The sequence below is a fragment of the Neovison vison genome, chromosome 8, assembly GCF_020171115.1.
Source record: "Neovison vison isolate M4711 chromosome 8, ASM_NN_V1, whole genome shotgun sequence".
Taxonomy (NCBI): Eukaryota; Metazoa; Chordata; class Mammalia; order Carnivora; family Mustelidae; genus Neogale; species Neogale vison.
Genome location: NC_058098.1, coordinates 112690659 through 112708869, shown reverse-complemented (window position 1 = coordinate 112708869; position 18211 = coordinate 112690659). Strand labels below are relative to the sequence as shown.

General features: G+C 41.2%; 1 protein-coding gene across 1 annotated transcript in view; it reads right to left on the bottom strand.

The window, feature by feature from the left end:
- CDKL4 (cyclin dependent kinase like 4) overlaps positions 1–18211 on the bottom strand; it is a 30646-nt gene that overhangs the window by 3002 nt on the left and 9433 nt on the right. Inside the window, exons 3-8 of the mRNA XM_044261704.1 lie at positions 15877–15949; positions 9708–9798; positions 8608–8805; positions 7117–7199; positions 6153–6209; positions 550–684 (exon numbers count right to left, since the gene is read on the bottom strand). Of these exons, the coding sequence (XP_044117639.1) occupies positions 550–684; positions 6153–6209; positions 7117–7199; positions 8608–8805; positions 9708–9798; positions 15877–15949 (637 nt within the window). The remainder of the gene's footprint in view (positions 1–549; positions 685–6152; positions 6210–7116; positions 7200–8607; positions 8806–9707; positions 9799–15876; positions 15950–18211) is intronic.

Below are 18211 nucleotides of genomic sequence, written 5' to 3'. Positions count from 1 at the left end.
GTTGTCCTATGATATTGATATTGGCTACATTTTAGGATAGAATTTGGTTCTCAGGTCTTTAAGTTTCATCTCTTAGTATCTGCCAGAGCTTGTCCTTGGTTTTGAGGAAAAGCCTAGGGAAGGCAGGCTTAGGTGCCTGCCATCGGTAAGAAGGGAAGAGTTGAGTTTTCTTTATGTTGTGTCTGGAGGCGACAGAGGGTCCTGGAATTCCTTGGTAACATTCAAACTCAGTCCTGCTGTTTTTGGGGATTTTATTGTATGAAGTTGCTGTATTTTGCGTCCGTGATCTGGCAGGTGAACTATCCAATCAGCATAGCAAAAAGTTGAGCAATACTTTGATTCAAGTATATTTGGAATAAGATTTTGCAACAAATTTGTATATTTTCATAGTTTTTATGGTTTTATTACATCAATCACCAAAATTTATTAAGATAAACAAATACAACTAAACCAGTGCAAAGAAAGGTCTTGGTGTCCACCTAGTCTCACTTTGAAAGGCAGGAAAAAAAAATTCATTTTTATAGCTCTTTAACTTTTGAACAGAGGTACCTGCTGGCGTCTTCTGTTTCTTCCTTCAGGACGTGCTTTTCTTTTAATTTGGTCTTCATGAAAAGAATCAAAGTAGGGGCTCTCCAGGAGTTGGGCACAGGTTAATCTGTCATCAGGATTCATCTTCAGACACTCCTTTGGAAAAAAAGAAAGTGTGAAAAGAGTGGCCCATTTTGTTACTATGACCTGAAACTGAATAACTTGTTAGAGCAAATATGAGCCTAGAAAATTTTTGGGTTTGGGGCGCTCGGGTGACTCAGTGGGTTAAGCCTCTGCCTTTGGCTCAGGTCATGATCTCAGGGTCCTGGGATCGAGCCCCACATCAGGCTCTCTGCTCAGCAGGGAGCCTGCTTCCCCCTCTCTCTGCCTGCTTCTCTGCCTACTTGTGATCTCTGTCTGTCAAATAAATAAATAAAATCTTTTAAAAAAAAGAGAAAATTTTCAGGTTTGTATATTATCAAGTACTTGAAACTCGTTAATAACTAGAATAACTTTTTTTTTGTTTTTGCCATTCAAAGTCTTGAGGGTGGAATTGAACATTCAATGTCTCTGGAAGGGGGGGTGCTACAAGTACAGCAGGTGTTTCTTTTTTTTTTTTTTTCTTCTTCAAAGACTTTATTTGTCAGAGAGAGAGAGATACAGAGCACAAGCAGGGGGAGTGGCAGGCAGAGGCAGAAGGAGAAAATGACTCCCTGCTGATCATGGAGCCTGATATGGGATATGATCCCAGGACCCTGAGATCATGACCTGAGCCAAAGGCAGATGCTTAACTGAGCCACCCATGCATCCCCATAGATCAGGTGTTTCTCTACCAATGATATCTTTTCACTACTTGTCAAAGCAAATAGTTTGTGGGACACTTTAAGTGTGATCCTGGGTGTGATCCCAGGACCAGCTGCATTAGCATTCCGGAGCAACTTCTTGTAAATGAAGTTCCTGCTCAATCAAAAGCACTGGGGGTGGGAGCCCACTGGTCTGCATTTGATAAGCTCTCTGGGTGATTCTGATACCTGCTCAAGTTTGAAAACCACCAGTTTAGGGAGATGGCTAAAGTATTTGTCTTTAAAGTCTTCATAATCGGGGCGCCTGGGTTGCTCAGTGGGTTAAGCATCTGCCTTCGGCTCGGGGCATGATCCCAGGGTCCTGGGATCAAGTCCCGCATCAGGCTCTCTATTCAGTGGGGAGCCTGCTTCCTCCTCTCTCTGTCTGCCTGCCTCTCTGCCTACTTGTGATCTTTGTCTAACAAATACATAAAACCTTTTAAAAAACTAAAAAAAATAAAGTCTTTATAATGAAACAAATCTAAAACCTGGATAATTGGTATATATATGTATATAAGAATAACTAGAGGCAAAAAGGAAAAGGTAGCATCATGACCCTTTATATTAGAGACTACTACAAGCCTCTAGCTTCACCTCCAAGAGAGGGGAGGGCTCTGGCAGCAGCAGGGTTGGTGGAATCCTGTCGCAGAGATTTTCTTCAAGAAGCCCTGATACTCTTTGGCCCAAGAATGGGGCTTTTCCCATGGAGAAAGATCGTGATCCCTAAGGAATTAGGACCGCCTTAGAATATCCAGGCACAGGAGCCCTGAAATTTCTTGCCTTATGACCATAATAGAGAATTAAAACTTATCAACATAACAGACTTATTTTTGAGGCATTTGTGTGTCCAGATAATTGTGCCGACTGTGGCTGCCCCAGCCGGGGCTGCCCTGTGGTGTCTGTGCCTCCCTAGCCCCAGCTGACAGGTCTCTGAGACCCTTGCGAATGCCACCACCCTTACAGTCTCACCTGCCCCTTAGAGCCAAGTCTGATTGCACCTGGTTTTAGGAAACAGTCCTGCTCGGCATACCAAGTTCCCTTGTCCTTCCAGAGCTGCTGCCTGCTCCACACAGATCCCACCCCACGCCCATGTTGATGATCCCTACCATAATTATACTTAATTATGTTGCTTGCTACTGGGGGTCTGTCTCCTCAAACCCTAACACTGTCAGGACTAGAACCAGCACAGAAAGACTGATATTCGAAGATTCTGAGTATAAGCTGTGGTAGTCTATTTCTTCATCACTCTGTTCTGGCTTTTGCCTCCATCATTCCACTTAAGTGACTTCTGTTATTCATACCTAGACTTCCATATTCATTCATCCAATGGGTAGATCATGTTCTCATCTCCACAATGTTAGACACTACTGACCACATCCTCCTCCTTGAAACTCCCTTTGGCTTCTTGATGCCTCCCTTTCCGTCTTCTTACCTCGTGACCACCCCTTCTCAAACCAGCCTGAGTTAGTTTACCTTCTTCTTTATAGTGGGTGGGTGGGACTCCTTCAGGCTCAGTCCTAGGTTCTCCTTTCTCCTCTCTGTTTCTAGATAATCTCACGGATTCTTAAGTCTTCAATTACTAAGGTTTATCAGAGACTTCCACATGTATATTTCTGGTCCAGACCTCTCCCTTGAACTCCAGACCCACATATGCTGTGGCCTACTTAACAGTTCTGATTTATCTCAAGGGCACTGTTATGGATTGACTTGTGTTCCCACCAAACCATGTTGAAGCCCTAAGCCCCAGAACTGTATCATGTTGACCTTATTTGGAAATAGGGCTTTTTCAAATGTAAATTGTTAACATGAGATCATACTGGAATAGGCTGGGCCCTAACCCAATGGGATGGTGTTCTTATAAGAGAGAAGGTAGTACAAAGACAGACACAGAGAAACACCAGAAGACAGAAGCAGAAGTTGAAGTTCTGCTTTCAAAAGCTCAAGAATGTCTGGAGCTACCAGAAGCTGGTAGAGGCCAGGAAGGACCCACCCTGAAAACTTCAGAGAGAGCATGGCCCTATCAACACCTTGGTTTGAGACCTTTAGTTTCCAGAACTGTGAGAATAAATTTCTGTTGCTTGCAGTCACCCAGCTGGTGGTACTTTGTTACAACAGCTCTAGGAAACTGGTACAAATATCTCATGGTTGCGGCCCTCCTCTACTTATTCCCCAGATTTGAATCATAACTAAGTCCTATCAGTTTAATTTCCAATAATTTGTTAATTCATCAACTTTCTTTAATGGGCTTTCAATCTATTGAAATACAGTCTATTAAATACCTATTGGTTTTTACTTTAAAGAACATTTTTAGATTCTAAAAAGAGGCTGCTAATGCTGAGCTGTTCCATGGGACCTGGGCTAGAATGACATCCTATTTTGTCAGTTCTAGAAGTAATGAGATGAATTGGGTGGAGTTGAGGCTTCTGATTGGCTGCCTAGATTAATACCTTTCTACACACCAGGAGGCCGATGAATTTTCAGAGGTGTTCCCTGATCAGAGTGTCCCCAACCAGAGAAAGGTTTTTAAGATGAGGGATAAGAAATTAGAACTGCAGGGGCACCTGGGTGGCTCAGTTGGTTAAGACTCTGCCTTCGGCTCATGGTCATGGTTTCAGGGTCTTGGGATTGAGCCCCGCATCAGGCTCTCTGCTCAGCAGGGAGACTGCTTCCCCATTTCCCTCTGCCTGCTGCTCTGCCTACTTGTGATCTCTCTGTCAAATAAATAAATCTTAAAAAAAAAAAAAGAAGGAAATTGGAACTGCAAAGTACATGTCAAGATACTTTTCTTGAAACTTCAGATTTCACAGAAAAGCCTTAAAAATATTTCCAGGAGCCTACAGACTTCTTCTCTGGCCAGATTAAACTAATAGGGAGATAAGATGTTATCGCTATGAAAGCAACTGAGAAATAAATAATACTGTGTCTGCTGTCTCATTTAAAACCTACTGAAGAGAAACACACAAGCTCTGCCGTAGATTGGCTACTCCATGCCACCACTGGCTTTGGCATTGTATTGGCTGGTACTTCACCCATTTGAGCAGATGCCTGCATAGATGATGGCCTAGTCCCATGGGATGACTACATGTTATGGGACCTGGGTCTTATCTGTTATTAAAGATGTCTCAATTGCAATTAGTGAAAGAAAGCCTTTCTTCATCTAGCCTGGAGGAGGAATCTAGGAGATAGGGTGTGACCCATGCAACAGCGGAACCCCTGATGCACTTAGAGAATCCTTGGGTCTGTGGTCAGACATTACAGGTATAAATCAAATGGCTGAGTGACAAAACTAGCTTCATCCAGAATTGGGCAGGCAAATAAGGCACTTCACCTTTGGAACTATTGACAGGGGGTTTGTCCTAGACCTTGGGAGTTTTTCTGCCCTGGAATTGCCTTCCAGGAAGTTTTCTCTGTCCTTAGTTAGAGGAGTAACCAGCAGAAGGTTTGGCCGGCACCTGAGAATGGGTTGGGATTGCGGAGCTGGACAGATACCCTCACTGCAGGAGGTCTTGCTAAAGTGCAGGTGGGCCTGTCCAGAACAAGGCTGGGGAACTGGAGTTCTAGGACAGGGCATGCAGAGTGCCAGGTTAAGGCAGGTTAGAGCAGGGAGACAGAGAGAAGGCAGCCGAGAGCCAGTAAAGCTCTGGTAAGTGCAGTCTGAGGGCACAGAGACGTCAGGTTTTCAGGAGGACTCAGACCAAAGGAATCCAGCACCCTGGATAGCACCTTGACAGCGACCACCACTAGCACAATGGCTAGTCTACACAATGGACTCTAGGTCACCCAGGTGGCTCTACCTTCTAGATCAGGTAACTTCTGAGCTAGGCTGTGTATCATAATCACCTAGGGGGATGTTTAAAGATACAAATTCCAAGGTCCTATACAGAGATTTTGCTTCTGTAACTCTTGAGGTTAGATACTGGAATGTATATTTTTGAAAAGCCCATTTTGATGAGTAATCATTTTGATGAATAGTATGGAAACCACTGCTATAGATAGAACTTAATTGGTTGCTAAAAATAGATACTGTTACTGATATCTTCATCTGTATCCCAGTAAGAGCTTTCAGTATCCACAGTGGTTTTAAGAGTCACATCTTCTAGCATGGGTCAGTTGGTTAAGCATGAATGGCACACTAGTCATAGGTGAATTTCTTCTGCTTTTTATTAGAATTTGTGCTTTGTTTGACTATTTCTTTTGGGCCTAGTGAAAGAGCTATATCTGGTGTCTGCTGTTTCTGAGTTTGCTGGTGTACCAATTTTTTTAAAATAATGATTTTAAAGTTTATTTAACCCAATGTATCTAAAATGTAATCAGTTCAACATGTAATTAATATCATAAAACTTGAGTAAAATATTTAATATTCTTTATTATAGCGATTTTCTTAGAAATTTAGTACATCTTCACTCTAATTAGCCATATTTCAAGTGTTCAATAGTAATACGTAACTACTGACTATGATATTGGACAGTACAGTTCTAGACCTTCATCCTCATAAATTTACCGAGTTAACAGTCAAATTTCTTAATAAATACAAAAGAAGTAATAGTGTTCATCACAGCAAATGCTAATTTACTCTTCTGTTTTTGACTAGTTTTAATGGATATGTTACAAAGATTAGTGTTTCACTTAATGATGTTCCTTTAACTATAATTATTTTATAGTTCCTTATTATTTTCAGTGACTACTTGGTATTATCTGCCCTGTTGTCAATCCCTCCCAGAGTTACTAGCTTCAATTATTACATCTTGCAGGCAGTAATGGTTATAATTGATTCTTAAGTACCTTCATGAAATTCAAAGACATGGGATGAGCATCTGAGAACTTTTCTTCAAGAGTTTCCTAGAAAACAAAATAAAGAATTTCAGTGTCACATGACAACAAAGTTATGTTTATTCTGACTATATTAGAAATAAGAACATTTTGGAGAAAGACCTCCTCTAGTAGGTTAGATAATTCTTTTTAAGGACTTTTTTAAAGTTCTTTTTTTAATATAATTTTACACTATAGTATAAGATTTAAAAGACAAAAACTGGAATTATTTTTTAAATTTCACAATGTCTTGCAATTGATGCTTGGTAAATGTGAGCTCCAAGTGTCCCTGAAATCCTACAACAGTACTTTATTTTATTTTTTATTTTTTAGAGATTTTATTTATTTATTTGACAGAGAGAGAGAGAGAGAGAAAGAGAGAGAAAGAGAACGAGCAGGGGGAATGACAAGTAGAGGGAGAGGGAGAAGCCGGTTTGGAGTTTTGATTTTGGATACAATGAAGATCATTTTGTAGAATGACTTTCCACTTGAAAATATCCATTACCAAGAAATGGTTTTTATGGACTTGAGCTTTGTTTTTATAAGCCAAAAAAATCGAGAATGCATGTTTTCAAAATAAAGAAGACTACAGTAAGTACTGTTAAACAATAGATAATTACTTCAGGGAAAGGTACTGAGTATTTTGACTAAAAGGAGCAAAGTATTTTTGTAAGGAACTAAATATATCTCCACTTCAAATTTAACATTAAGTTAATCTTTGACTAGATAGGGCAAGTAGATTTTTAAAGCATTCTCTTGGTTAATTTATGCTGTTTTATATAACTTCTTTGATCTGTGTCAATGTGCTAGAAGGAAAACAGGAGCCAAAAGTACAGATATTTTATTTTTTTTTTAAAGTACAGATACTTAAAAAGAAATACCCCTTTAAAGAAAGTTGCAACACAAATAATAAAATATCCAAGATTGAGCAGTTTACCATGTCTTCTGGCTCAGGAATACTGATGCCATGGAAAAACTGATTACTTTTGAAGATAGATTGATGTCTTGGGATTAGTTTTCCTGCAAAATACAAACCATGTAACACATGACAAATTTAATAAAAATGAAAGTGTTTAAAAGGTTAACTTCTGAAGTCCAGATATGCGAGAAACACTAAGCCTGATCATTCCTTCCAGATTTGGGAGGAGCACGTCACTGCAAAAACGTGACTCCTCAGGGAAGGGGTGGTCCTCCCATGCAACCCTCTTTGCCATGCGCGGCTCGGTCTGCCACTCGGCCCCCGCCAGAAGATGAGGCAAAAAGACCATGCTGAGGGCTTTACAACAGATCTCATAACTATCTCAGAGTAGTTGCTATTTTTAATGAGCAAAATGAGGCTTAGAAGTTCAATAACCTGTCTAAAGTCACATGGTCATTAAGGGACAGATGCAGGATTCAAACTCAGGTCTGTCTCATGTCTGCTTAATGTAAATTTCCACAGTCCTTTTCAGCAATCAGTCAAACAATATATACTTAACGTGTGGCCTGTGGTGATCCTCTACCCTACATTTTTCATGCTGTAGAATTCTTGGAAAGAATGTGTTGGAACCAAACAGGGACCAGCATCAGACCAAAGAGCAGGGCTTCCATTGCCCAGGAGTTGGGCTGTCAGGATAGGCTTGGGGCAGGGATTAATAAATCCCATCGGGTGTGTAAATGTATCACTTTCCTTGTGTCCGTGCTGCTTCGTGTAAAGCTGCAGCCAACCTTCTGGGTCACGTCCTCTTTCAACTGCCCACGGATGCTGACCTATGGTGGAAGCTTATGGAAAGGGCCCCTTGAGCCCTATTCCTGCTCTGCATCTAACTTTTATATGACTTCAAGCCAATCATGGAAGCTCCCTGAGCCTCAGTTTCCTCACTTGTAACATAGGCACAATTTAAAAATGTTATAATCCTTAATGGGTTTTTCTTAAGACTGGGAGAGATTAAGTGTGTGAAAGTAATCTATAAATTCTTAAGTGCTGTACAAAGTAGCAGAGTTGAGAAGTTGCAACAGAGACAGTATAGCCTATAAAACCTGAAATATTTATCATTGGGCCCTTTGTAGAAGGTCTGTTGACCCCTGCTCTAGAGTAAAGGGGAGAAAGCCCTCCTTTGCAGTGGGCAGAAATGACATTTGATCAAATATCTCTTCGAGTCTGCTCTATGCACATGACTCCTATCCTTGTCCCTATCTTAGCCTGACATGGAAAGTAAGTGGATAGTTTATTCCAAGGCTAATTGACTTGAATCGGAAAGGCACCTGAGCGCCCCTTGCTGAGCAGAATCATGACTCCACATGGAGAAAGTGGTTGGGTTCTGGCAACAACCCAGCACAAGCAACCGAGCAGCACTTAGGAGAAGCAAGAAGGCTCTTGTTCGGTACAGTGACGTCCTATCGCTCTAACAATTGAGCAGCTCTGTAAGCCATAAAATGCAACACCTACCCAGTGTTCTGATGATCAGATAAAGCTGGTCCACATCTGATTTTCCAGGCCAGAGTGGCTGGCCTGTCAGAAGCTCTGCAAAAACGCAGCCAGCGGCCCATACGTCCACGGAGGAACCGTACTGCGTGTCTCCCACCAGAAGTTCCGGAGCTCGGTACCACCGTGTCGCCACGTAATCAGTGTAGGCATCTCCTGGAACTGCAAATGCGTCAGTCAGATCAGGTGGGTCACATTCCTGTGACATGTGGAGCAGGTCAGGCATTCAAGCAAGCTTCAGTAACTCCGAGGCCCCAACACTCCTCACTCTGGAGGCAGCAAAGGCCCAAGTGCCCGAATACTTCCACTGTGCGCTCAGACCGTCAGCTCAACTCCCAAGGGTCCCTCAGCTTAGTGAACACATGTGTTGGCCCACCCAGAGAGGGGGGCAGGAGTGAGGGTTTCTGTAGTGTAACCTCAGGTTGAAGCCAACTTCCAGGTGCGCTGTGAAGCCCCCTGTGTCTGTCCTGCCAGAGTAGTGGTTGTGTCTACCCACCTTGCAGCAGGTTTTTGCCTCCCATACAGTTCTAGATTCAGGGAGGTATAATGATTTGTTCCCTTTTCCCTTTGGTTCCCAACCCCCACCCCCCCACCAGTGTGGAATGACTTCCTTTATCTTAGCACTGTCTCTGAAGGCTCTCCAGAATTTTCTGCTTAGTCTTCTAGTCTTACGAACCCCACAGGGTTTTCCTGATGTCTCTAGGACACAGTAATGTCTGCCTCCAGGGAACCACCTCACCCTCGCTTTTGTACTTCACCGTGAACCATCTTGTATTGTGTTTTGTTTCTTTTACTTCAGACTGTAAGTGCATGAAGAGCAGAAATGCATCTTATAATTCTTTTCCTTTGTGAGGCAAAGCACATAAACATGACGTCCAGTGAATTTGACTGGAGTGGAGTGGAGTGGAATTGCAGAGCGCACTAAGGTACTGGGTAAAAGGAAAAATTGAACTTTTCCTCTTTGAATAATCACAATGTCACGTTTAGCATCTGTTCAATATCTAAAACAAGTAAGAGTTTGTATCATTTCATAATCATCTGATAAGTGAAAAATTCCTACTTACTCAGAATTCGTGCAAACCCAAAGTCACAGATCTTGATTATTCCTTGCTTAGTTATTAGAATATTTTCAGGTTTTACATCTCTGTGAATACACTGTAAGATAATATTTGATTATTTCTCTGGGTCATCAAAATGACAAAGATAATAAACATTAAATATTAGTTTAGATGATAAACACAGCTTGTGAGATAAAGATGCTTTTCCTTCATCTTTCTAGAAAAACTTTAATTGGCAAATTTTCACTTGTAAATTTTATCCCACCGAAAGAAAAAAGTCAGAATGCTGCTATATAAGTGAAGGAATTGAAATTATTATTGTTGGATAAGAAAACTTTTTTTTTTAAAAGAAGGCCGTGTCATGCAATTATTTCTTCCACATTTTATGGGTTCTACTTAAACTGCAAGAAGTAAAACTCTAGATGAGATTAGACTCAACGTACCTCTGATAAGAACTGCCACCCAGGAATCCCCATTCAGGTTGAATAAGTATTACAGATTTGAGAAATTGGAAAAACATTTGTATGATAACAAAAAAAGTGCTTAAAAAATCAGCTTATAACTAGAGTGACCATATTATTTATTGCTCAAATGGGGATGTGTGAAAGGAGCTCTGCTAGTAATTACACAGGGACAGCAGGACCACACCACAACCGTCCTGGGTAAGCTGGGAGGTATGGTCACCTACTGCTCCAAAGACGCTGAGGCTTCCGCATGAGGGGACAAGGACCACTGCCACTTCCTCAGCAGTGAGCTAAGCTGGGAGCATTAGCAGCTCTCCTGAGAGATAACCACACAGCGTTGTCGGCCGGGGTCCCTCCTGGGAGAGCAGGACACCCCCGTGAGGCACTGTCCCCTCACAGAGGCTCCCGTGATTCCTCTGCAGGCGGGCACCTCACAATGTGCTGCCCTGCTGTAAAGGCCCTGAACAGAACACGTGCTCCTTGCCGGATGTGCGAGGGCCACGCTGGGGTAAGGCAGGCTGCGCAAGCCTCACTGCTTGTTCTTCCAGAAGTGGCCGCTCTGTGGTGTGGAGGCCCTCCAAGAACACAAGTCAGGCGCTATTCTTCAGCACTTTATCTTTCCAGTCCTTCCTCCCAGACAAGCAAACCGACAAAACTGATGGTCCTTTCCACATCTAGAGCTCTGTCCTTTCCACAGTCCTTGCACGTGAATGCCTTCATTCCTGCCACTATCTTGTGACAGCAGGTGGCCACTGACAGAGTCTCTGGATTGAGTGTCACAGTAACCGGCTCCTTTTGCCTCACTCCTCTGTATTCTGTCATTCCCTTTATATATTCCTGCCACATTGACAATTCTGAAGTAATTTTTCTTTGCTTCTGTGGTAGCTATCTGGGAAGAGAAAAGGCTGAGTCCCAAATTCATTTTAGGTCACAAAAATGGCAGTGGTAGTATAAGCTTGTTCCTAGTTAGTCTCAGTTATTGTCAACTATCTCATAATTTGTATGACCAACAGAAGAAACGTCTAGGCTTCTTTAAAGTCCTAAGGCCTTAGATACTAATTTTTTAAAAAAATACACTGCTGGGGGTGCCTAGGTGGCTCGGAGGGTTAAGCCTCTGCTTTCAGCGTGGGTCATGATCTCAGGGTCCTGGGATCGAGCCCTGCATCGGGCTCTCTGCTCAGTGAGAGTCTGCTTCCTCCTCTCTCTCTCTCTGCCTGCCTCTCTGCCTACTTGTGATCTCTGTCTATCAAATAAATAAATAAAATCTTTAAAAAAAATACACTGCTATAGCATAAACCAACATAGTTTTGAGGTCCTGCCTTTTAAGCAACACATTTACAAAACTCGGATTAACACTTATGAGTCCTAGTCACAATAGCTGGTGATTTACTAGGAATGGGTTATGTCCCAAAAGAGTTTGCATCAAATTCTAAAATTTCTGGACTACGTGTGCCATTATCAAGGAAATAGACTTAAATCGACACTAATCTTTTGGCCTATTTAAATACAATTTGTGGATCTAATGCAAATCCATGTGAAATTTTTAGCAATTTATTTTCCACCAAAAAACCCACAAAGTCAAATCAAGTACTGATGTTTCCCAAGGAAACAGAAAAATTACTGGTGTAGGTACAGGTCAGAGAAGCTACTAATAGAGGGGAAGAGGATACTGAAGAAAGCAAAAGAGGGCAAAACTGCCTGGGACAGTAGGAAGTCAAGCACGGAGAACGGCAGCCGCTTAGTCATACCGCATTCACTTTCTTTGCTGCCAAGCTGTGCTCAGTGCACACTCACAGTGCCTCTGGCAATCAGCTTGCTTTCCACCAAAGACCAAAAAACCTGCAAGTCAGTGTGACAGAAGCAGGTTTTTTTTTTTTAATTTTAAAAATAACTTGGGTTGCATACACAGCTTTTAGAAAATATTGTTCAAGTTGGGTTATTTTGGCTAATGTGTAATCTCATTTTTAATGGCTCACAAGTCAACAAGAAGAGGTTGACCCTCAACTTTAAGAAACTTCAGAACTTTCACAAATTGCTTCTTGTACAACCTGATCAAATAATAGTTTTCTTTTCTTTTCTTTTTAAAAGATTTTATTTTTAAAGTAATCTCTACACCCCATGCGGGGCTCGAACTTATGAACCCAAGATCAGGAATCGCACACTCCACCAACTGAGCCGGCCAGATGCTCCTAAATAATAGTTTTCTATTATCTCAAAAGATTGTCTTCTTTGAGCTTTCGAGATGGATACCGATACAGCGCTGAGGAAAAGGACCTCCTTCTTCACAATCAGAACATTAGTATTAACTAGATAATGATGGATGTTGCAGCCTGATATGCACATCCTGGAAGTCACTGCAATTTTGTCATTTTGAGAGGAAGTTCTTTTTGTCTAATGTATCAGGTATACACAAATCCACGAGTTCATAATGACACTAAATGGGTCACTTTAGTTAACTCATTCTAGCAATATTAGAGGGTAAGAAAGAACAAAAAGAAAGAACTGGACTTTCTTAAGTCCAGTGCCTCTCAAATATAATGAGCATATGAATCTCTTGGAGATCTGGTTAAAATGCAGATTCTGATTCAGTAGATCTAGGGTGGGCCTGAGATTCTGCATTTCTAATGAGCTTCCAGTGGTCTCTATTAATAAGACCTTAATCCCTTATTACTTTAACCTTCCTTGTCTTGGTTAGGATCACCACTCTGGAGAGAATAAGGTAGTCATGGTCTCCATAGGTTGAAAGCTATGAATTTTCAGCAACGCCATTGGGTCAGATTGCCTTTTCTATTGAGAATATCATGAGGGTTCCTTTAAAAATAAGGAGAGGATAAAGATTTTAGATGTAGTATTGTAATAGCTTTCATCTGACCTAAATTCTTTCCTTTGCATGCACTTTAGGCTAACCATAGCATAACCAGAGTTCAGAAATAATTCCCATGTTGGAGGAGGGAAGTTCATCTGAAAAATTATCCTTTTTTAATAGAGGTCCTGGATTATCAATGGGAGGTTTAAAACCTGTTGTTCTGAGGAGAGAAATGATAGCAGTTGCATTGAGCTCTAATAATATTTGGGTCTGGTGGGAATAGTAAGTCACAACCAGTAGGTAAGTTGTTTGATTCATTCATTCATTCATCCAGTTATTCAATAAATATTTATTGAGTGAGCACCTTTTATATAAAGAGATCCATGCTAGGTGTTGAGGAGATACAAAGATAAATCAGCACAGACACTGCATTCACGTGTATAACCCAGTACAGAGGAAAGTGTCTGACTACAGAGGTAAAGGACAAACACTTATGGTATACAGAATTTCAAAAAATCATTTTAATTACACAGAAGACTCTTACAAGAACCTTAGGTAAGCTTTAATACTTCTGATAATACGGTAGAAAGCAACAGAGATGTGGTTTAATTGTTAAAAAGATTTTATTTACTTATTTGAAAGAGAGTGTGAAAGAGCACAAGAAGGGGAGCAGCAGAGGGAGAGGGAGAAGCAGGCTTTCTGCTGAGTGGGGAGCCTGATGCAGAGCTCGATCCCAGGTCCCTGGGATCATGACCTGAGCTGAAGGCAGACACTTAACTGACTGAGCCACCCAGGTGCCCTGAGGTGTGGTTTTAATTCAGTGTCATCTTTAGTATGTATTTGAAAGCATTTTCATCATAAAAACCAGGCTTATGTATCTTGTGAACAAAATTTTTTTTATTTTTATTTTTTTTAAGTAGGCTCTATGTCCAGCATTGAGCCCAATGCGGAGCTTGAACTAACGATCCTGAGGTTAAGACCTGGGCTGAGATCAAGAGTCTGATGTTTAACCGACGAGCCACCCAGGTGCCCCACCTCAATACTTTATTAATAGAAAATGTAAGCTTTTGATTGTTCCTAACAAACTCTTCATTGACTTTCTTAAAACTAAGGGAAGCTTCCTCTAAGTATTGAAATTTATTTCCATGATTTTGCATTATTTTCCAGCAATCCTAGACTATGACAGACATTCTGCTGGCATCAAAACTGACCATATTGGCAGCCTGTATCCCTGAGCAGGTACTGCCTCTCTCTAGGCACCAACTCAAAAGGTCTAGAGTTATTTTTTAAAAACTATCATTATAGCAGTGATTCCCCAGAAACCAACTTAAGCTCCCATTGGCCCAAGATGGGACAATTTGAACATCAGAGAGAACTATGATTGCAAAGGCGGGGCGCCTGGGTGGCTCAGTGGGTTAAAGCCTCTGCCTTCGGCTCGGGTCATGATCCCGGGGTCCTGGGATCGAGCCCCACATACAGCTCTCTGCTCAGTGGTGAGCCTGCTTCCCCCTCTCTCACTCTGCCTGCCTCTCTGCCTACTTGTGATCTCTCTCTCTGTCACATAAATAAATAAAATCTTAAAAAAAAAATTAAAAAAAAAAAAGGATTGAAACACATCAAATGTATAAGATCTATAAATTTGTAATGATGCCTACATTCCTCTAAAACCTTTGTTGTTCACTCTTGGAGGCTGCTAAGATACGAACTTATCATTCTGAATAGTATATTTTACAGTAGCCAGAGTCTGTCAGTGTGGGTTCTTTTCCATATAATTAAAATTAATAAATGCAGAAGAGATAATAGAGTTTGAAAATCACCATCTTTTAACCCTAATGAAATACTAGATACAGGCAGTCATCATCAATGAAGGCTAAAGTCATCAAGTAAAAAGGTTGACCAGGAAATTCATAGTGGAGAGGATCAAACTAATAGCTCTTAATCCCACTAATCTATTTCAAGATGATCAAAAATGAGACAAGCTGACATATGCCTCATGATGTTGACGCAAGAAGACATGTACAGCATTACATATGAAATATTCTTGTCTGAAAAACTGAACCCAAAACTATCAAGTCTCTAGACACAAATACTAGTTTGCTGGAAATACAGGTGAAAGAACAAGTTAAATGACACATACAAAGCAATCAGCTGCAATGATTTCTAGAACACAGTAGTATCCAAAGTGTGTTTCTTGGACCAGCAGCTTCAGTATTAACTGGGCAAATGATAGAAATGCAAATTCTTGGGGCCCTACCATGGACCTATGGAATCAGAAACTCTGTGGGTGGGCCCAGCAAACCGTATCTTAATGAGAGCTCCAGGGGTGTTGATGCATGCTCAAGTTTGAGAACTATGGATCCAAAAAACTAATGCTAAATATATATATATATATATATATATATATAAAAGGATAGAGGAAGAGGGCCTGTTGGAGAATAAAAGACTCAAAAAACATAAAAACAAAATCAAACCAAGTGCCATGGGCAGAAGGAACACTGAGTTCACACAAGCTTCTTTTTTTTTTTTTTTTTAAGATTTTATTTATTTATTTGACAGAGAGAGATTACAAGTAGGCAGAGAGGCAGGTAGAGAGAGAAGGAGGAGGAAGCAGGCTCCCTGCTGAGCTGAGAGCCCGATGCGGGACTCAATCCCAGGACCCCGAGATCATGACCTGAGCCGAAGGCAGCGGCTTAACCCACTGAGCCACCCAGGCGCCCCACACAAGCTTCTAATTCATAAGGAATATTTGGTTTTCATGGAAATTGGAAAAAATAAAGCCATGGATTATGTTTCCCATATTCTGTGACTTTCTTCCTTTCCCTCCATCTTTAGCTCTTTAAGGCTATCCCTGAGCTATTTAGAAGAAAAGAAGACATTAACAAATATGTTGGAAAATGTTACTTACGTTATGTTTATGACAGAAATTAAGAGCTTGAAGTGTTTGCCATAATACACTTTTGATCACTCCATCAGCAACGCTGGGGGAAAGAAAATTAAAAAGGAAATAAAAACTCCTAAGATGGGGAGTCAGGAACAGGAGCTGGGGACAGAAATGCAGTGGGTGAGGGCCTGCAGTGGCCAACAAACACGGTGCAAACGGTGCTGAGGATATTTTTTTGCACGTGTTCATGGAAGTTGGTTTACTGTGTTTTCATTATAGATACAAATTTTCTTTTGTAATTTGAAAATTTTAGATATCTGTAGAAATGGGTTATCACAAAAATCCAAACAGTCTTGCAAAGTAAAGGAGTAGAAAGTGCTGACTCAAAACTTTTACCCCAAACTTTCTCTTCAGGCAGCCACCTCTGTTTCTTTCCCTCTCTCTGTCTCTCTCTGCATTTACTACTTTTTTTCCTCTGCATTTACTTTTTAACTTTATTTTTAGAGATGGAGAGAGGGAGAGAGAGCGTCTTAAGCAGGCTTCATGCCCAGTGCAGAGGCCATTGTGGGGCTCGATCTCACAACCCTGAGATCATGACCTGAGCGGAAAGAGTCAGATGCGTAACAGACTGAGCCACACAGATGTTCCTTTAATTTTAAATAAATGCATTCATATGGCTCAAAATTTAAAGAGTATAAATTTAAAATTTAAAGAGTATATCCATGAAGAACTGTCTCTCACAGCTGGCTAGTCACACATTTCATTCTCTGCAACGTCCCCCTCCTCTTTCAGGAAGTATATATATGTGTAGAGGTATAAATACTAATGCGTTTACGTCTATTTCGTGGTCTCATTACATGGATGTGTCATAATCTACTTAGTTAGTTTCCCACTGGTGAGCAATTAGGTTGACTCAATTTCATTCCTAGAAACAAAATATGTATAATCATCCATCTTACTACAGTTGTGCAATTATCTTTTTTTTTTAAAGATTTCATTTATTTATTTGACAGATCACAAGTAGGCAGAGAGGCAGGCAGAGAGAGGAAGGGAAGCAGGCTCCCTGCTGAGCAGAGAACCCGATGCGGGGCTCGATCCCAGAACCCTGGTACCATGACCTGAGCCAAAAGCAGAGGCTTTAACCCACTGAGCCACCCAGGTGCCCCTGCAATTATCTTTTTAAGGCAAGTTCTAGAAGTGGGATTTCTAGGACCTATGGTAGGCACATGTTGAATTTTGATCCTGCAGATGTGACCTTCAGATAGACCTAAAATCTGGTTTTGCAGGAAGGAAGGCATACTCAAAGACTGACTTCCAGCAGTTTGGAAACACACTTGAGTATGTGCTGCAGTTGTGTAAGTTTCTTACACCTGGTGAGCAGGCAGGTGCGCAGCCGGGGAGGCCAGGGAGAACCCGTGTCCCATGAGAATGAGAGGCTGGGTGCTTCTTGTCCCTGCAGGATCCTGGAAATACTGGAAGGTATTTTTCACTGGGGAATTGGAGATCTGGGCAATTCACATTTGTCTGGGAGTAGTCTACTTGGTGTCACCATCTCTCTAAATTATAGCAATTACATTCCCTTTAACTTTCTCTTGATCCCTTTCCATGGCTCACATCACTGTCCCATGATGGCACCTTCAGTTGCATATTACCCACGGAACCTCTGTGCGTTCAAGTCCCTATCTCCTCACTGTCTTGCCAACATCTGCTTTTGTCATTGTTGTTTGTCAAACTGTGGTTAAAATAAAAAGATGGCTCATTTTGGTTTTCATTGACATTTCACTATTAGCGACTTTTGTTTTCACATGATTATTGGACATGACGTGTCTTCTTTTGAGTATTTCGTATTCATGGTCTTTATATCTTTTGTGACTGGTCTGTTTACCCTTTTTAAAACTGATTCATGAAGACTCATTATATACCAGAGTCTGCATATGTGCTGCACATATTTTTTACCCACGCGTTGTTTTTCAACTGTGTTTGTGGGGATGGGGTGACTGTTTGCATAGTTTCAAAAATCTGAAACACAAGATGTCTTTTGCTAAGTGTCTACTGTAAGAATTTTTTAATTAAAAAGTTTTAAATGATCTAATATTCCAAACATAGCCATCACTTGGCCTTAATGTTTTATCATACTTGGAAATTTAAATCATATGTTTAGATCCCTTGTTAAAAACTAAACTCATCCTACAGGTGATGCTGGCCTCACAGAGGTGTGGGACGGCCTGTGTGTGACTCGAGCATCGAACCAGCTACAAGAGCTCACCGTGCGGATCTGCAGTACTTGCTGAGAAACAGCAACAGTGTGTGGAAGGATTTTCCTCAGGGCAGTTTTCTGACTTCAGGTCATAGTTATGGC